The 18,603-nt window shown below is 36.9% G+C and overlaps 1 protein-coding gene across 3 annotated transcripts in view; it reads right to left on the reverse strand.

Moving 5' to 3' along the window:
- CACNA2D3 (calcium voltage-gated channel auxiliary subunit alpha2delta 3) overlaps window positions 1–18,603 on the reverse strand; it is a 396,474-nt gene that overhangs the window by 23,138 nt on the left and 354,733 nt on the right. For 2 of the 3 annotated variants that reach the window (XM_033071436.2, XM_033071435.2), the window contains 6 exons: window positions 18,476–18,537; window positions 17,825–17,869; window positions 14,488–14,550; window positions 11,913–11,983; window positions 3,842–3,917; window positions 368–420 (listed from right to left, as the gene is read on the reverse strand). In XM_033071436.2, the coding sequence (XP_032927327.1) occupies window positions 368–420; window positions 3,842–3,917; window positions 11,913–11,983; window positions 14,488–14,550; window positions 17,825–17,869; window positions 18,476–18,537 (370 nt within the window). Of the gene's footprint in view, window positions 1–367; window positions 421–3,841; window positions 3,918–5,395; window positions 5,442–11,912; window positions 11,984–14,487; window positions 14,551–17,824; window positions 17,870–18,475; window positions 18,538–18,603 lie in introns of those variants that run through there. The other variant, XR_004419272.2, reaches the window with a different exon arrangement.

An 18,603-nucleotide genomic window follows, 5' to 3' on the forward strand; every position in this document is an offset into this window, starting at 1 on the left:
GTTTCTCTTCTGACAGCAGCCCACCCAAGCAGCATCACAAACAGCCAGTCATGTATCTAAAATTTAACAGGAACCACAAAAAGAAATTTGGGTTGTGTACTGTGATCTGCTAAACAGAGACATGCAGATATAAGTGAAGACCATGAATGCAATAAAAGTGAAAGTGCAGTTACACAGCCAAAATTTTCTCTGATTTAAAAAATGCAGAATTGGAAAAAAATTGACAAATATTGCTATATTTAAAATCATGTAAGAAAAGCAGCACAATGCATGTAAAATGTAAAAGGTAGAAATACTCATACTCAAAAGTACAAGTATTTAGTAATTCATGGAAATATTTGTTACATTCTTGATGAAATCTACTTACAAGACAAGTTCAGTCATAATCCACTTTACTGCAGCAAAGAAGGCATTATAAGGCTGAAGAGAAGCAACTCATTTAATAAAAAGGCAAAACATGCAGCATTTATATATTAACTGATTTATTCATGTAAAAACAATGCTTTGAATACTCAAATGCATGTGGAGCATAAAAAAACCCTTTTTAATGATCATGAAATATTATTAGACTGATTATTAAAATGTATAATAATGAAATTTCCTTTTTATCATGCTTGGTTATATACATAGATTATCAGTGGGAAAAGGAAAGTTTTTGCAAATGATTCTTAAATCTTTAACCTCTAGGGGTTCCTATTTCCCAGGCTATTGCTGGAGGAACAGCTCAGATGGATAATATGAGCTTTTCTTGGGCTGCAATTCACAGCTTGCATCTCTAGACTGCAAATCTCTATTCATCACCTCATCCTCATTAGGCTCAGAAAAGCTTCTGAAGTCTGAATTTACCTAAACATTTATCTGTGTCATTTGACAGTCCAGTTGTAAGCACTTTAAGAAGTTTTTCCCTCCTCCCTCTGTTTTTCTGCATCATAACAAATACAGCAAATCCTTTGAAAATCCTCTGTTTACAGTACTTCTAATACATTCTGAATATTTAATTTTTGAAAAGACTATTAACAGTATTAATCTTTCATGAAAGAAAGTCAGGCAGGAAAGTCAGCTTCCAGAAATTTGGAATTTCTCCTTGTCTCCCTCATCTTTGTTAGGATGTCCTAGTTGCATAAAATTCTGCAGACTCTTTTAGATATAAACAGAGTATTTTAACAAATAGAAATCATAGTGACAGAACTCCTCAGATATCTAAAATCATGCTTAACCACCCCAAGACTCACTGGAGCAGTACTGTCTGGCAGTAACAGGACATGTAAAATTTTCAGGGGTCACAAAAAAAGTTTCTGTGCAGGGCTGAGGACTCACAGACCCAAAGAATTCAGTGCCATGGAAGGCTGAGATCACAGCCCAGCAGAATGCACAATGTCTGAGGCAGGAAACATTTTCACCTGTAAAACCCTGCCTTATAGGAAAAGATAAATAACTACAAGACTTTCCTGGAGATGAAAGAAAAGAAAATATCAGCCCTGTGGGACATCTTATTTATTTTCATTCCAAATCAGAAAACCTGAAATTTCATTCCCAAGTAATCAAATTTGTTGTATAATTTTGTTTTAATGCAAAATTTAGTGTAAAAACAATGTATTCATTATTACTTATTAATAATACTTATTTAGTGCAAAATATACCATGTGTTTTAGTAACTATTTGAATATTAGAAATTGATTAAAATTTAAAGCCCCAGTGTATCTGAAAAAAATTCACTATGTCTATAGAAAATGAAAAAATATTTTGTTTTGAAATTCCAGTGGAAAAAACACATCATAAATTTAATATAAATTCATTCTCATGAAATGTGATTTTACTCGAGAGCCTTTCCCACTCACAGACAGTTCTGTCAAAAACTGCAACAAAAACTGCGGGAGTTCTATTCCCTCTACATATTTAAACCAACATTGAGAGCCAAAATAATTTTGTTTTGTGGCTTCATGGCACTGCTACGTTTGCAACAAAGTCGTTCTATGGAGAATCATGTAGGTCTTGGACCAATTCAAACAGAAGAAATGCTAAATAGCAAAGTATCTGGATAGCTGCTAAGAAGCAATACTATTCTGATAAAGAAATGGAATGTTCTAGTCCATCCCTAATTCCTCATCTCACTCCCACAGTCTGAAAGGCTGGAGAGAGTCTCTGATGCCTCTGCTCCTTGTCTATGCTGTTTAGAACAGGAACTTTTCAGGGAGTTGCCATCTCGTCCCTGTCTCTATTCCTGTACTTCTAAAACCATAATTCTCAAAAGGAAGGATAAACATTTGTGAACAAACCTTTTGCTTAAGCAGAAATTATACAGGGTACTGCCTAATAACCTGATATGTAAAAAACTGGGCATAAAACCAAGAAAAATGAGGAATAAACCTGTCTTTAATGCAAGTTTTCTTTATACTTTCTCAACAGTCATGGTAAATACAAGTGGCTGAATCAACAGGAAAATAATAACCTAAAACTCTGTTCATCTTTCATAATGAGGATCACCAAAACTCACTTGAGGTTTAAAGAGCTTGGCTATCTTTAAATACAAAAAAAAAATACTTGACATGTCTCAGTGTATCCCATAACAGATGTGGGGTTTTTTTCCTGGATATCCTGCCTGAAATTTTGAATAATAAAAAAAAAATCTTTTGGATTATAGCCCACTTCTTAAGGGATGTAGCTTCAGCTCTACGTGCTGAGTGCTTAGGCAAACTGAACTGAAGCCCCAAGTCTTTAAATAGAAGATTTTTGTTAAGAGTTGTAATATATTTTAAGATATTTAATGCAAATGTTTTTCACAGCATCCTGTTCTATTTCTAGTTTAGGTCTCATTGCAGTCTAGTATTTATGATGTGAAGATGATCTTTTTTCAGGTTCAGACTTTAGTGGGTAACAAGCTGATAAATGCCTAACTCCAGGCATAAGAAAAAGAGAGTCATGTAAACATGCAAAGGAAAATATCCCCAAAAGTACAAAATTATTAAAGGGTTATTTTTTTCCTAGTTAGATCTATATTTTTCCAGTTAGATGTGCATTTAAAAATACTATCAGGTAACTTTTTCAGACTGGAAAAATTGCCGGTGTTTTGTTACTGTCCTCTTTACTTAAGAATTTTTCATGCTATTACTGCCATCTATTTGTGAAAAAACTTCCTTTGTAATATTCAAAGCTTCCATCTAACACCTGATCAGATCTGACAGATTATTACAGCACTGAGCAAAACAGATGCATGGTTACCAAGCATCCTCGGGGTTATTACCCTGATAGAGGATTTAGCAATAAGGAAGTGTTGCCTGGGCAGGATTGCCTTGTCCCAGATTGTGCCTCATCAAGCCCAGCAGAAGGACAGGGTTTGTACTCAAATTGCAGCACAAGGGTTTAAATGCATCGAAATTCTACCTTAAAAGACATCTTTAAACACTAAGAAAACAAAATTGTTAAAATCACTGACTTGCATGCCTTGTCAATGAACCATTCCTTTCATATTAAAAAAAAAGAAATCTCAATTTTTAGTATGAATTATATGTTTACATTCAGGAAAAGCATGTGTGATTCCAGTCCCCCAGACAAAACATAATCTTTTGCCAAATTTCCAAATTCCTAAGAAGGCAGATTCATACAGCAAACAGCATTCTGACAGAACCTCAGAAATGGTGGCCCAGCATTAAAACTATTGAACTCAAAAAAACGGAACACTTTGCATTAATTTATAAGGAGCCACCCTTTGTATGCTCCAGGATAAACACGAGAGCTGTAAGCATTCCAAATCAAAATCACAGTCTTGCAATGGCCATGAGATTTTGCAGCAATTTCTTTGATGATTGCATGGGAAGATGCTGATAAGACGTGCTGTACTTACGTCCAGTAAGCTATGGGCACTGTCGCTACTCTCTTTGTTTGTCCTACACATGGCCTGGTAGTCATAAAGGGTAATTCTACAGGGAAGAACAGAAAACTGCTTGACTAAAAGAAGAGAACACCGTGGAATAAAAATGACAATATGGAGCATTCTGCTCACAAAGTGGACAGAAAAATAAAATTGTAACAGCAAGGGGGGAAAGAGGGAATGGGATCATTAAAGTACAGGTTACATGAAAGAGCGTAAGAAATGCTGTGAAAACTTTTTAAGGATCTTAGCAGACTACAGAACAAAGCAAAAGCATAACTGGGAGGAACCAGGGAAGATATGCAGAGAGTGTAACACACAATGGCATAAACAAAGTGGGGAGGAGGAGAAAACACATCCAACACAATGCTTAAACAGTTGGTTCTGGACTAAGATCAGCACATTTAGCCCCAGAAGGTGAAGGAGCCTATGCATTTGAGAGGCTTCTCACACAGACTATTCAAACTTCAGTAAAAGCAGAAATGCTCTTCTGCAGTCCCAGCATCTCAGTGCACAACGGCTTTGTAACATGGCATTGCTGCTGAAGGAGACAGAGCTGGAATATCAGCGCATTGGCATTACAGATATTTGAAGCAGGATGGGTTTACCTTCGCTTCTTTTCATGAAGACAAAATATTCCAGGAACCTGCTGTAATCAACTTATGCTAGAAGCCTCCTCAGATGCATAGCAAACAGGGAAATTTACTTATGCTTGCAATTTTACTCATCATTGAAACACTTCAGAGATCTAAATGTAAAATCCAGAACTCAGAGCTAGTACATGGAATTTTTGTGATTATTTCTCTAAATCTGTCTGTCCATAGAACAATCAATTAACTTTATCCATCCACATAAACAAAACATTTAAAATCTGCAGCAGATGTAAATGATCTTTAGCTGATAATTTGCAACAAGTGTAAATATATAGAACTCATTGTTATTTAAACATTTCCATTTGATTTTTGCATCATCAGAGGGACAAGGGAACACAACTGGACAGAGATGGTTAATAGAGGTATGAGATGGGACTTCAATGTTTTGTAATGTGTGCCTTGCTTCTAAGTGAAGAGGAAAGAAGAGCACACGAATTCAGCTACAGAGAGGATGTCCCAGAAGCTGCCAAAACCAGGTCATGAAATGCATTCAGCATCACCATGAGGCATCCTGCACTGCATGCCATGAAACCTTGCAACCTGTACCAATAAAATGTTGTATTCCATTGTGGTAGAGAGTCTACTTTCATTTTTTTTTTTCCTGATCTAATTTTGTGACAGAAATCATCACTAAAAGCTTCTTTATTATGTCTATCTTTTCTTTCTGGCTTACAGACAAATTCTCTAAGATATTGGATGTCGCAGCTTCAACTAAACATTTAGCATATGGTCATACTGCTTACATGATTGTTTTTCTCTTGTGCTGAGAATAGAAATGCCTAGGAAGCCATTGTTTTGTGGACTGGCAGAGAGAGGCACATGGGAGACAAACGCATAACTAGAGACCTAAACATGGTGTGAGTCGAACACTGACCATCCTTGGCAGAGTCCCGCCCACAGCCAGATGCGCGCACCCAGATCTGCCAAGACAAACAGAGCAGTACACCGTGTAAGCTGTGCTGCCTCTGGGCCATGCAGAAATACACCACTTCCCCTAGCTTTGCCCTTCCTTCTTTTGCATCCTTCCACCATGCTCAGCATCCAGCCCCTGGAAAGGAATTTCTCAGCCTTTCCAGCCTTGGTTGGCTTGACTATTTTATTCCTTGGGATCCAAGCACGGTGTTGTGTGTGCACTTGGAGCACCCAGTGATGGAGGCAGGACATAAATGCAGAGGAAAGGAGAGTTTAGAGGTGTAAATGTGCTCTCTGCAGAGTATCAAGAAATTCTGTATGGATGAAAGAGTCCCATCCTGCTTCATTCTAGCCTTAGAAGCAGAATAAATTGTTTTGTCTGTATTCATTGTAAAAGTTTTTTCAATAAATTTTTTAAGTTTGGTGACTATTCCATGTTTGAAAGTGTAATCAATGTCTCAATTTTCAGTTTCACACAGCAGAACTTCATGGTCAATCAGTAGACTTCATTATTCTGCTAAGCAGAGTTAATCAAATACTATTACAATACAATATGTCTACATATGCACTATTATACTATTCTATACTATAGACAGAATATATATACTATTATAATGCCATATGAAAGATCTATTATAATTTGAACTTTATTGATAAAAGCCTTTCCCCCCTCAGTATTTGAACTTGCATTACATTTCTTATTTAATTATTGCATTCTGATAGAGTCAATAGTATCTTTAAATGCTCAAAGATAAAAATGCTTTAAAGACTGAAATATGTACTCCTACAAATAAACAGAAATATAACTAATACTGCACCCCAGCATGCTAGGCTGTATTTTTTGTAGACTGTCTTACTGTAGAGAGTATTCAGCAATCTAAGATTGCACTATTATTAAGAGAAAGAAAACTAATAAATAAATGTAGGTAAAACACTCTTCATTTAACAGAGAAAAAAAATAAATTTTAGAGTGATGGCAGAAGACAAGAGTTTTAATAAGGAACCTCAAAATCATGTGGAACACTACAGAACTTGGAAAGGCTTGATATCATCTGTGGATTATAGCACAGGATGTGCAAAATATGTCAGTGAAAGCATTACTGCAAAATGTTCTGAAAAGACCTGGAAACCAATAAGAATTTTGTGACTTCAAAAATCAGTGGATGAAGCTGATAACCTCATTGAAATCTGAACACTGCAACATATTGAACCACTTCTTCATTCTCTGTCACTGTGAATGGCATCATTTGGGTTCCAGGGCATTCACAAATCTAGTTGTTTTGGTTTTATTCTTATCAATGTAATAGGAAAGCAAAAGCATTCCAGCCCTATTCCTAATAAAAGCATTTGCAGTCAGAATACTTGTCTAAGACACAGTAGTGTTTCCATGCTCAGGTGTCATTTTCAGGATGTTTTACTGCTTAAGTCTTTCTGAGCTTTTAGAAAATAGACTTCCTTCTCACTCAGAAAGACTTAACCCAGTGTTGCAGAAGAAAGGCTTCCAGATCACCCTTTCTGAAGTGATTGTATTTCAGCTTTCACTGTTTGCAGCTGACCAACTGTGTCCAACTGATCCCAGCCAGGGAACACAACTTCCTGAGCCCATCTTTGTGCCCAAGTGCACTCTGTATCCCAGGGGAGCTCTGCTCTTGCTACAGAGGACATTCCTGAGACTTTCTGACACCACCACACTGTCAACTTCCACGCCTGAAGTCCACAGAGCAATTGTGTCCAGCATCAGCTATTTAGCACAACCAAAATGTGCATTGCCAGTTTATGTAACTTCAGGGGCCAAACACATCTTAGTGAAAACCCTTTTATTGCCAATTTCCTGATACACTAAATTCCACTCTCCTACTTTGCAATGTACTTACAATTGAGTATGAATCTGGTTCAAAAAAATTTAACTCCCAAGACCTACCAGCAGCACAGGATATATTGGCAGATGTACTCTCTATTTCTTTCAGCCAGGTTTTCATTGCACCCATGGACTTCTATTTGGTAGTATGAAATACCACCACTGAAAATTGTAGCAACTGAAAGGTCTTCAGTGCATAACATTTCAAATGTTTTGTCAGCAGTTCAAGATTTGGAGGGTTTCAAATAATGTGTAGGAATAATAAGCTTTTTACCATAGAAGTAAATGTCAAGTGTATAGGAAAAGAAAAAATGCTCCGAAGAGCTGAATAACGGAAGCCAATCATACAGAAGTCCTAATTATTGACACTGTGATTTATCCAGTAGTCTCTGGAAAAATTAGTGGTGACTACAGCTCACTTATGGTGGAAAGATGTTCATAACTCAGAAATAAGATGTGCAGCCTGAGTGGCACTCTCACAAGGAGGGGAAAGAGGGACAGTGTTGAATGGTGTCAAGAGCAAACCAGTTTCTAAGTCTAGAAAAGTTTTTGTGGGGAGATAGCAGGACACTGTAGGAAACCCCAGATTGTTGCTGCTCTGGCTCTCACACCTGCACTGACACATTATTAGTGTCCAGGAGCTGCCAGCATGATACCTCTCACAAAAATCAATGGAAAGAATAAAACTAAATTGCAACATTTTTGACCAAACAAACTTGTCATCAGATACCTTTGCTTTTATTGCTCAGCTATTCCCAACTACCAAGGTTCTCAAGGAAAAGCAAGTATAAAAACTACAACTCAACCTGTATTTACAGAACATGGAATGAGAACTAATTTATGTAGCACATATGGCTGTGTTTGTCCTTAAGTGTATAAACAGATTCTGCACATGAATACACTGCATTAAAGGTAATATTTACAGAGACATAAAGTCGAACAATGCCTAAAACTCAGATTAAAGACATTAATTTTAGATAGCACATGAACAAAATATAAGCAAAAAACATACCCCCAGCAATGTGGGAGTTTCAGTGTGCAGGTACCAGAGGCACATTTAGTAAATGCCAAAATGAAAAGTAAACCTTGCTGGTAATGACAATTTGTCCAATGCCAAGTCCAACAACTGCAATTTGGAATCTTCCTTCAGTCTACCTCTGATCTCCAAAGCATACATACAATTTGCCCAATTAATAGGCAGCTAAATCCATGACAATAAAAATCCACATGAAAATAAACACAAATTTAAAATTTGTCAATTTAGCACGCACACGCAAAAAATAATATCTTAACAAAATGCTTAAGTATGAAATACTGGCCAAAACAGAAAAATATCCTTTATTTGGAGGCTGTGCTGTCTCAGTGAAAACTGTCCTGTTGTTAAGCAACTAGTTACTTAACATGATTTGGCTTTAAGAATTTACTAAACTATCTTCTCGGAGAAGAACAAAGTTCTCTTATAACCTGGGGGGGAAACACTTGCAAAGTTTTACTTATAAAGCAAATCAAGACAGGTAGATGAAAGTTTGCCTCTCTGTGCATGTGAAGCACAGGTGAAGGTTCTGCACTACAAGAAAAACTGGGAAACAAGAAATTGCTAGAGCGAGCCTCAGCTCCTGGGAAAGCTGCACTTCAGGGCTGTGCCACTTCAGCCTACACCCTGCCAACCTGATCAAACACCAATATTTCCAAATAGTAAAATTACAAAATTACTAAATACAAAATACCACTGCATAGACTCTTCTATGTAAGAGGATGCCCGGTGGAAAGAGCACTGTAAGAGGAAATGATGCTGCTTCCATATTTGTCATATAGAATTGCTTAGTTTTCCTCCTACTGGAAAGGGTGAAAGTGTTTTGAAGTTCAAGAGATGTTTCATTTTCTCTTACAGATTTATTATGTTTATTTCTTTAGGGATCTTATTGCTTTGATAGCCCTTAATTTTCCTGATGTTAGTGTTGGTTTTTTAGATTTTCATGGTTTGAGCTGTTGAATTTTTTTTCACTGTTTTTATATAAACAAAGTGCTGAGAAAACCATAAAGAAACTTTTCTAACTTATGTGAAGCAGATACTTTTCCATAAGCACATCCTAATCTATTTAATAATACATTTAAATCATATTTAAATTATTTAACTGTGTGCAATACTTAAGGCATAAGATAAACATAATTTTGCTAAATGAAATCATAGAGCATGTCACGTTGCTGTGCAGGCACTGATATAATTTTTCTCCATAATTATAAACTCCATAAACTAAGAAAATATACATACATACATATGCACACATTATTCAAAAGAAGCACTGAGTTTAAAGAAATTGAGGAGGGAAGGAGGTATTTAAGTTCACTTTAAAAAATAAACAGCGAACATAAAAATTGAATTTCATCCTGCTGCAGGTTGAAAAGAAATATAGTCAGCAGCAAACAACCCCCTTTTGTTTAGCACTTCCATCCCAATCCCACAAAGCACTTCTATATCACTGCAAATTTGCAGTAGTTGGGAGAGCAGACAAAGAGTTATTTCATTCCTTTTGTGGATGCAGAGCCTGGAAGCTGGCAGGAATCACGAGGTGGGAGCACACACTGGCACCCAGGTGCTGGCACTGAAGGAACAGGGGACTCCCACCCACAGCAAACTCTTCTGCAGGGGAGATCAGGCTCCAAGGAATCTTCCAAACTCACCAAAAAGGGAGCAGGACCAGCTCAAGCAGGGCAGGGTTATCAGATTCACCTGCTGGACTGTGCATGCCATGTAAGAAGCAAACTGCAGGGAAGGATGGCTCTGGATATATCAGGATGAAATGCAGTGGACAGAGCTCACTCTCTGCTTTGTCTCCATGGTAAGAGCAGCAGGGACAATATAATGCATGCAGTGCCCACATTGTGCTCTCAGGGAAATGGCACTGCTGACAGATCTTGCCACTGCACCAATATTCTTTTTCTTTCCTTCTTATTTCATATAAATGCATTTCGGAAGAGCAGAACACAGTCCCCACCCAGGCAAATTAATAATCTTAAAAATATTGTAAATGCATCTGACTATTTTTTGTGAGAACCAGCAAAGATTTCTTCTTCATATTGTTGAAATAATTTATTTAAAGGCTCATCTAACACAGCCCAAAGAGAGTTTGGGGTTTTATTTGCTGCTGCTATCTGCTGTACAGGAAGTTGCTCCCTTGCAATTATTCCACTTTGATTCTGTCCCCATCTTTAACTGATTTGCAATGGTCAGTTTATCATGGTTGAATAACTGGCACATTGTGTTTACATTTTCCTTAGTATGCAGCTCAGCTGCACTGACCTTATGGCTTCATTATCTCTAATAATGAAGTCCAAGACCAGCAAAATCCTAATTGTCCAGTCCAAAGATCCACCCGCTGCATTTTGGATGGAACTCCAAGCTATGCCTGTTTTCTCAGTGGTGGTACCCACCACTGACAATCACTGAGCAGATGTTCTGTTTGAAATGCTTTGTTGGGCAAGACAAAATAAATTGGGACAAGTTAAAGCATCATTCCTTAGTTTTGATTGTATTTTATCCTTTGCATTAAATAAAATGCCTCATCTCTGGTACAAACAGATCCTTTCATTGCCAAACCCAGTCTATAAACAGGCATTACTTCACTTCCTTCTACAGCACATGTTAAAAATGTAGTGCTAAATGCAAAAAAGCTCCCACCTTCAGAAAACTAGGATTGGGTGCTAGATCCTCACATTTCAGGTCAGTCATTTACAGGGAATGGCACTCAGCACAGAGACAGCACACAAAGTTTCTGCCTTTAAGGGGGCTGATTTACCAAGCAAGCCCACAAACCACCTGTTCAGAGAGCCTCTGCACACACCCTCACAGCTGGGACAACTAAACTCAGTGATACGTCTTTCTATTCATACTGGAAATGCACAGGAAAACAAAAGGAAAAGTATAAAAGCAATTTTCTTGTGCTGTAAGAGGACAAATGGGTACAACACAGTTCTTAGACCATGTGAAGGCCTTGAAATTCCAGTGGTGAGTTACAGGTTAAAGAGAAATTTTATTCTTAATTCCTCAGAGTGCATCATTTATTTCAAAGGACAACACATAAAATCATCGTTAGTTTTTAATGTCACCATGAAAATGAGACCAGGTCAATAGTCACAACCATGTTCAAAGGTAAGTTAGCATGTGAATGGAGATGGGTTACTGGGACAGCATATTTTCCCTTCAATAGCAGGGCATTTTGCACTCTCTAGCTTGAGCGATCTCCAGCTTTTTACAGGACAAAATGATAATGTGGCGTAAATGTTTTGCTTAAGAGCTGTTAAAAACTGCTCAGTAGTGGATATGACCCAATCCCTTCTCCACCTGAGCCCAGTGGGAAGAGGAAAGGCACACAGTTTTAGCATTGTAGTCAAATAAACTATTATTTTAATAAGAAACTCACTGTAGGCTGAATCCAGTACTCTCAATATTTGATGTGTAGGGAATCAAATTACACTCAGGTTGTACAGAAAAGAAGTTTAGATGAGAGTCCAGCCACACTAAAGAAGTTTAGATGAGAATCCAGCCAGTCTTGGCTTTCTTTTACAAGACTTCAAGTTTTTTGTTAAAACATTTTTCAAGAAATAAAATGTTAATTCTTACCTCTTAAAAGAGCCCATTGTTAGTAACTTGTTCATCACAGCCCCTTCAACCTCCCCAAAAAAGTAACCAGTCTGTAAGGGGAAAATGCAAGGAATTAGCAAAAGCACAGATAAGTGCAAAACGCTGGATGCAATTTAAACTGGCATAGTCTAGGATCTGACAAGAGTGGCTTTTAGTTACATTGAGAGCTTTTCAGGACTGCTGCTACATAAAACCTGAAGAGGACTTCCCAGTCAGGGCAAGTTGTTTGGATTATATTATTACCCCTGAGCAGATGTGAGAGCTTAAACAATATATTGAGGTACATTATATAATATCTAATATCAAAAATAAAAGCCTTCCAAACCTAAAGCTTGTAAAGAAAACACATTAATCTGATCACAAACTCTTGTGATTAAAATGTTACTCAAAAAAGATATAAACAGGTTGTGAGAGGATTTCATAAACAGTCATTAAAAAACATTGTTTATAATTCCTGTATGACCTGTTTAAGGAGCTGGAACAGTACATTTCATCAATCCTATAAATTTTAACTCCATTCAGAGTAATTTCATACTTAAAACCACTCAGCTTGATGAATTACTCATTTTGTCCCTATTCAGTACTTGTGGACTAATAAAAATAAATCTCTGTTGAGAAAACAAACATTGCTGTTATGGATTTGGTCCGTAGGATGGAAGTGACTCCGTCATTTGCAGCCATTCATGTGACAGTGGAAAATCTTGCAAGTACAGCACTTTTCTACCTTGGGAAGACTTGTTTTATTTTAGAGCCTCAACTCCCAGGAGGATTGGATATTTCTCTTCATTGTTTAAAGGGAGAAATCCCACAATTTATGAGGGGGAAAGGGCACTACACTCTCAAATTGCATGGATTCCATAGGTTTTGTATCAACTAAACCCCAATTCCATTACAAGGAACTTAACTGACCTCAAGTATGCACCTGGGAGTTTGCAGGCAGAAAAGTTACAGCCCCAGCTAAAAAAAGGCATTCCTCCACCTAAAAGGCAAGTATTGCCTTTTTTTTTTTTTTCTTTCCTCAGGGGAAACTTGGAACATTTTCCAAAACATATGGGTATGTAAAGTCTCCTAGAAGCACAAGGAACATGACTAAAAATACCAGCTTCAATAGCCCTGGCTGACTGATGAAGAAAGATTACCCTAACGACTGGAGAGGCAGGCAATGTCAAGAAACTCCAAACCATAAATGCCTCATATAACCTTAGACAGTAATAAACCTGATTTTTCAAGTTGTGCACCAGTCTTATGAAGACATTTCAGTGACAGTTCTCTCCACAAAAGCTCCCTTTGTAAATGCCAGTTCTCCCCCAAAGCAGTCACTATCATTATTTTTTTAATACATCAGGATTTAGTTGCAATTACTCTGCCCCAAAAACCCGATTCTTGGAGTAGTTCAGGTCGTGTTTAGAAAGGTGATGGAAAAACAGTGCTGAAGGAAGCACAGGTAGGTCAGGAATTGATAAGGCATCATCCCACTTCTCTACTCCTTCTCTACCCACAACAGCCTGTATACACTAATGTAATCTTAAAAATTTACATAAACACAGAGACTTCTCTGCTGTCCCTCTTAGACTTGGATTCATTTAGCCAATACAACGGATCAGAAATATTTCCAGCCTGCTTTGATACAACAGTCACCTAAACTATTCACAGGAATAGGTAATGGCTTTTATCAGGTGGCTACCAAAAGAAACATCTCTTCCTAATAATTATTTGCCACAGCCAGCTATGAGCTGGTAAATCACTGACACAAATCACAGCTGTGCACCTCTAAATAGTAACAACAACAAAAGGGAAAATAGACAAACATGTTTTAAGTGTATGGAGATCATTCCATAATGAATAGATTTCTTAGGTCATGCTCATCATAACAAATTTAATTCACCTGAGGGCTAAGTAGGAGTGTGGCTATTCCTATTCACAATCCCAACACATAAAAACAATTCAACTTCAGAAAATTCTGGCATGAATGGGGCACCATCCCAGCAGTTTCCAGGCAAAAGTTAATGAGAATGGTGATGGTTCCTTCATAAGGTTTGCAGGATTGAGCAAAACATTTTATGATTCTGTGATAATCATATTTCTTGTCTCCATTGTGATGCTGAGTGCTTAGTTTTAATCCTTCAATGACTGTAATCCCCTTCAGAAAACAAACTCCTCAGCCAACAGCTCTGTACAATCTCATTATCCTAAGTTTGAATGTAAAAGCTCTCTGTCCTCCCCCCTCCCTTCCCAACATTTCCATGGGACAAAAATGGAACAGGGATTTTTTTTTTCCTTGGAGTAAAAGCCTCTTACAGAAGACAGACACTTCTGCAGCAAGAAAGGTCTTTACAGAGAACATTTATGAGTTTAAGAACAGACCCTACTCCAATGGGAGACAGAAACTGAGCTCCTGTGAGAAAAAACTTACATTCTTTGTAGAAGGAATTTTTTTTAAAAAAATTGATGTTACTTATTCCTTACCATTTTCAGATGGTGGCCTATTTTTTAAAAAAAGTAATTTTAGATTAATATGTTACATGAGAAGACTCAAGAAGAATCTTACACTTACCTGTTGATAATCTTCAGACACTAAAATAAATCCATTGTTATCTATTAGGTAACAGTTGATTGTCTGAAAAAGAATAAAATAGTATTTTAATTTTTGACTTTAAGATACAGCAGTAAGTTAATTGTACACTTCTAAGTCAGCTCTAAATGGGTAATACCTTCAGGTTGTTAGAAGGTTTTACATAAATTCAAAATTAGGGTAGTCTTGGTTATGGGGTATTATTCAATTTAATTTTTATGCTTATTTTTCATGCAAAACAAAACAATGTCGTGTATAGATTGGGAGGATATAAGATAATTGTAAACAAACATAAAAACCAAAATTTTATGTTTTTATAATCCCTTCTTAAAAGTTTTCCTTATAGCAAAATTTACAATGGCACAGAACTTCAATGCTCCTGATGGCTTCTCTGTATTTGGAGAAAAACATCAGCACAATGTCATTACACTAACGATGTATTAATGAAAACACAGTGTCAGCCTGCAGAGCCAACAGGGGACCAGGTAATATTTTTTAATTTGTTCATTGGGGGATGGGACCAAAAACTTCTGTAAAAAGAGGCCCCACAGGTCTCCTAAAGCTTTTCAAATTGTATTTTTAATTGGGAGCTGGGTTTAGAGGCAGGACTGTTAGCTTTTCGTAGGTCAGACGTCTGAACTGTATAAAACAAGGTAAAGCCAGTTCAGTGCTTCCCTCCTCACACACATGCACCATTTTAACCTCACAGAACTGCTTGCTACAGGCAAAGTTTTAATTACTGCACTTTAGAGTTTAAACATAAGGTTCAACTCAAACCCTGAAACCTTGATATAGCTCAGGTTCTCCTCAGTATTGCCAAATACCTATCTCAGTGTTAAATCTTTATTGTATTTCTATTGTTGGTCTACATCAGCAACATTTTTATCCTTGCTTATTGAATTTTCTATGACATTTGTATAAAAGGGAAAAAAAGCAGAATGGCTTTCAATACAGGAATCCTCCTGGCTTTGTTTTTAATTCAAAACCTTTCCTGCTGCAAATGGGCTGTACAGAAATACAACAAAATATACTTTCTGCTACACTCTGCACTTTCAGCAAGATCTCTGTGCTGTTTTAGGGAGGAAAGCAGCCCCACGCAGAAGTAGCTCTGCAAGATGGGAAAATTCAGTCTGATATTTCCAGAGATGCTTAGATGTGCCTGATTCTCATTCTGGCCACGTATTTGTACTGTTCTGTGGGCCAGAGAGGAGACTTTTTCAGAAATGCTACCTTGAAGTGAGTTTTTAAAAAAAACAAAAGCTGAAATCAGGCAAAAGTTCAGAATGAGCATCATTCCCAAATGAAAATGCAGGATATTCGTTCTAATAGGAGAACCCAAGCTACAGGCACCCCCAGTGACCAAAAACCTGTCAGAAAGGAAGTTGAAACAACTCATTTTCAACCTTTGATCTGCTAGAAAGCCCAAAGTTGGCAAATGCAATGTGAAAAGCTGATGATGCTGGCAAAGAACTGAGCAGGGCTGATGCACTCAGAAGAGGCAGCTCCTTAACCTCAATGGTGTGTGAAGGATGGAATTTCAGAAGCAGGCTCTAACAGCACACTCTGCTCTCCCCAAAGTCCACCAGAAACCTCCCACTGACTGGATGAGCAGAGGAGCTAAGTCAACACAGAGATCTTTTGAGGATACATATTTGTAGTCCTCATGCATGGAAGATTAATCTAAAGATACTGCTTTAGAAACAATATTTCTCCATAGTATAGAAAATAAATAAAAGAAGTCATGCTGGACAAGAAAAAGCGTAGGCTTAATTTCATAGTTTATGGCTTATGTGCTGTTGGGAAAAGTCTGGCTTAATTCAAGAATTAGTGGCCATGTCTCAAACCTCTAAGATTCAGATATTCACTAGCACAGTTCAGAACTTTAAAAGATACTAATTTTTTAGCCCTGTTATTGGAAACAGGCATAATGCAATAAATGGAATCTATATATTTTTTGTGGATTGGGAAGAGAAGAAGGTTTCTATTTCAATCCATTTTAGGAATATTAACTAGGAAAAAAATATTCATCAAGGATCATTCATTCACCACTTGCCAGCAAGATAAATAACTTTCAGTATTACTACTGTGTTAAAGAAACAGCTTGTAATTTAACTTTAGCACAATGGGCAGAAGAATGCATTTTCTCATTACTAGCAAATCTCCAACAGATTTCTGAAGATTTATGCATGGGATAATAGCATTTGCATAGACTACAGCTGTATGAAAGAAGGCTAATTCACAAAGTTTCACAGGTACTGGAAGAGAACTATGCTCAGGTTTGCCCAAAGGTTCAAGTTCAGTGAATTTCAGATTTCAAGGGAAACGTTCCATAGGTGGAGAGTCCCTGAGCTTGTAAAACTGCAGGCATGAAGTCCAGAATAAACACAGCAAGAATGTTAACTGAGGTCTGAGAACACATCTGAACTACAGTAACTTTGATCCAGTCCAAGTCCTCTATGTATTTTTCACAGCTCCAGTATACAATAACACTAATGGAATGTAACATGGGTTAAGAAACCAAAAATGAAAAAGAAAGAAAACAGAGCATTAAAATAAAATGTGAGGCATCAGGAAAACAAGAATAAAGAAGCAAATTCAAAGCTCTCAAGAAAAAAAAGTATTTTTAATGAATGGGTTGTCTCTATTTTAGAATCGAATGTATCACACACTCATCAATTGATTCCCTTCATATTTAATTACACTTACAATTAACATGTTATTAGTAATAGTAATTAATATTTATTGACTATTGTGCCATTCAATTTGCATTAATGTCTTCATATTTACTTTTAAATCCTTTAATTTATACTGTAAATGTTCAGCAGATATTTTCTTGCCATTGAGAGAGGCTGTGAAAGTCAACAGATTCACCAGAGGAACTGTGATATTTGTTTGTATCAACAGTGTGTTTTGTCATTAAGAAAAAGTCTGGAATCTCTTAATCAGCAATGTTCTATTACTAAATTTCTACATATAGTTGTAAGGCTCCCTGGTGTCCAACTGAAGAGTTCAAACTGCCAGTGGCTTCTTTTTCATTAACAATAAAGTAGTAAACAAATGCCTTAGCACTGCTTCAAATAATTTCCCAAACTGGATTCACAAAGCAAAAATAATTGCAAAACACATTTGAGGTGCTGGAGTCAACCTTGTAATTCAGTGGGTACCTGTAACAGGCTTAACACAAGTCTCACTATCTAAGTTGTGTAATATTTACAAGCTGATAAAGACCATAATGTACAATGAGATGTTCAAGTTAAATTCATCTACTGTATCTCCTGCATTAGAGGTACACATGGAAAAGAATCAGAGAAATACTTACTTCATCATCACAGCTTATAGCACATCTCCCATCGAGGGATGCACACTAAAAATGATATAAAAAATAAATAAAATATTTTCAATTCTCATTTGATGATTACAAAATAAAACACTTTATAAATTCATATGAGCAAGATTTTAAAGGAGTTGAGATTGATTACATATTTATCTAAATTAATTCTAAAAATGACTGGCAAACTTTTGAATTGTTCACCAAACGTGTTCTGTTCCACTCTGCAGAGAAAGGGTTAATCCACACTGCAACAATTTCAGCTGCTTTAAACACCACAAGCTCCTCCTACTCTAAATCTTTGAGACTATTCAGAGATGAGAGAAGATTCTCCAGTAAGGGTGGACTCAGGGTTTATTTTCTGTAACAGCACAGTTCCAATCGATTCTCAAACCAGGGATGGCATCTCCTAATCTTTAGAAAGTACCTGATTATTCTCTTCAGTGAGTACAAATTCTATCCCTGAATAGTTTAGGTAAAGTTTATTGAACACTGTGAGTGCCAGTCATGACTCAGTAACTTAGTTTTATTAATTAATCTGTGTGATCCTGCAGTCACTTAGTGTTAAAGAGAAAACCTAAGTGAAAAGTCACGATTCTGCTATCACTGGAAACAAATACCACACTTCAATTTAAAATATACCTGTCTGCTTGCAGTCCAAAACTTCCGCTGGAAAAATTCCAGTTTCATCTGGATACCTACAGCTGGGAAAGATGGAAAGAAATAAATAAACCCGGCATGCTTAATTTCTTCAAAATCATTCTTTAGAA

This window comes from Catharus ustulatus, chromosome 13 (assembly GCF_009819885.2).
Source record: "Catharus ustulatus isolate bCatUst1 chromosome 13, bCatUst1.pri.v2, whole genome shotgun sequence".
Lineage (NCBI taxonomy): Eukaryota > Metazoa > Chordata > Aves > Passeriformes > Turdidae > Catharus > Catharus ustulatus.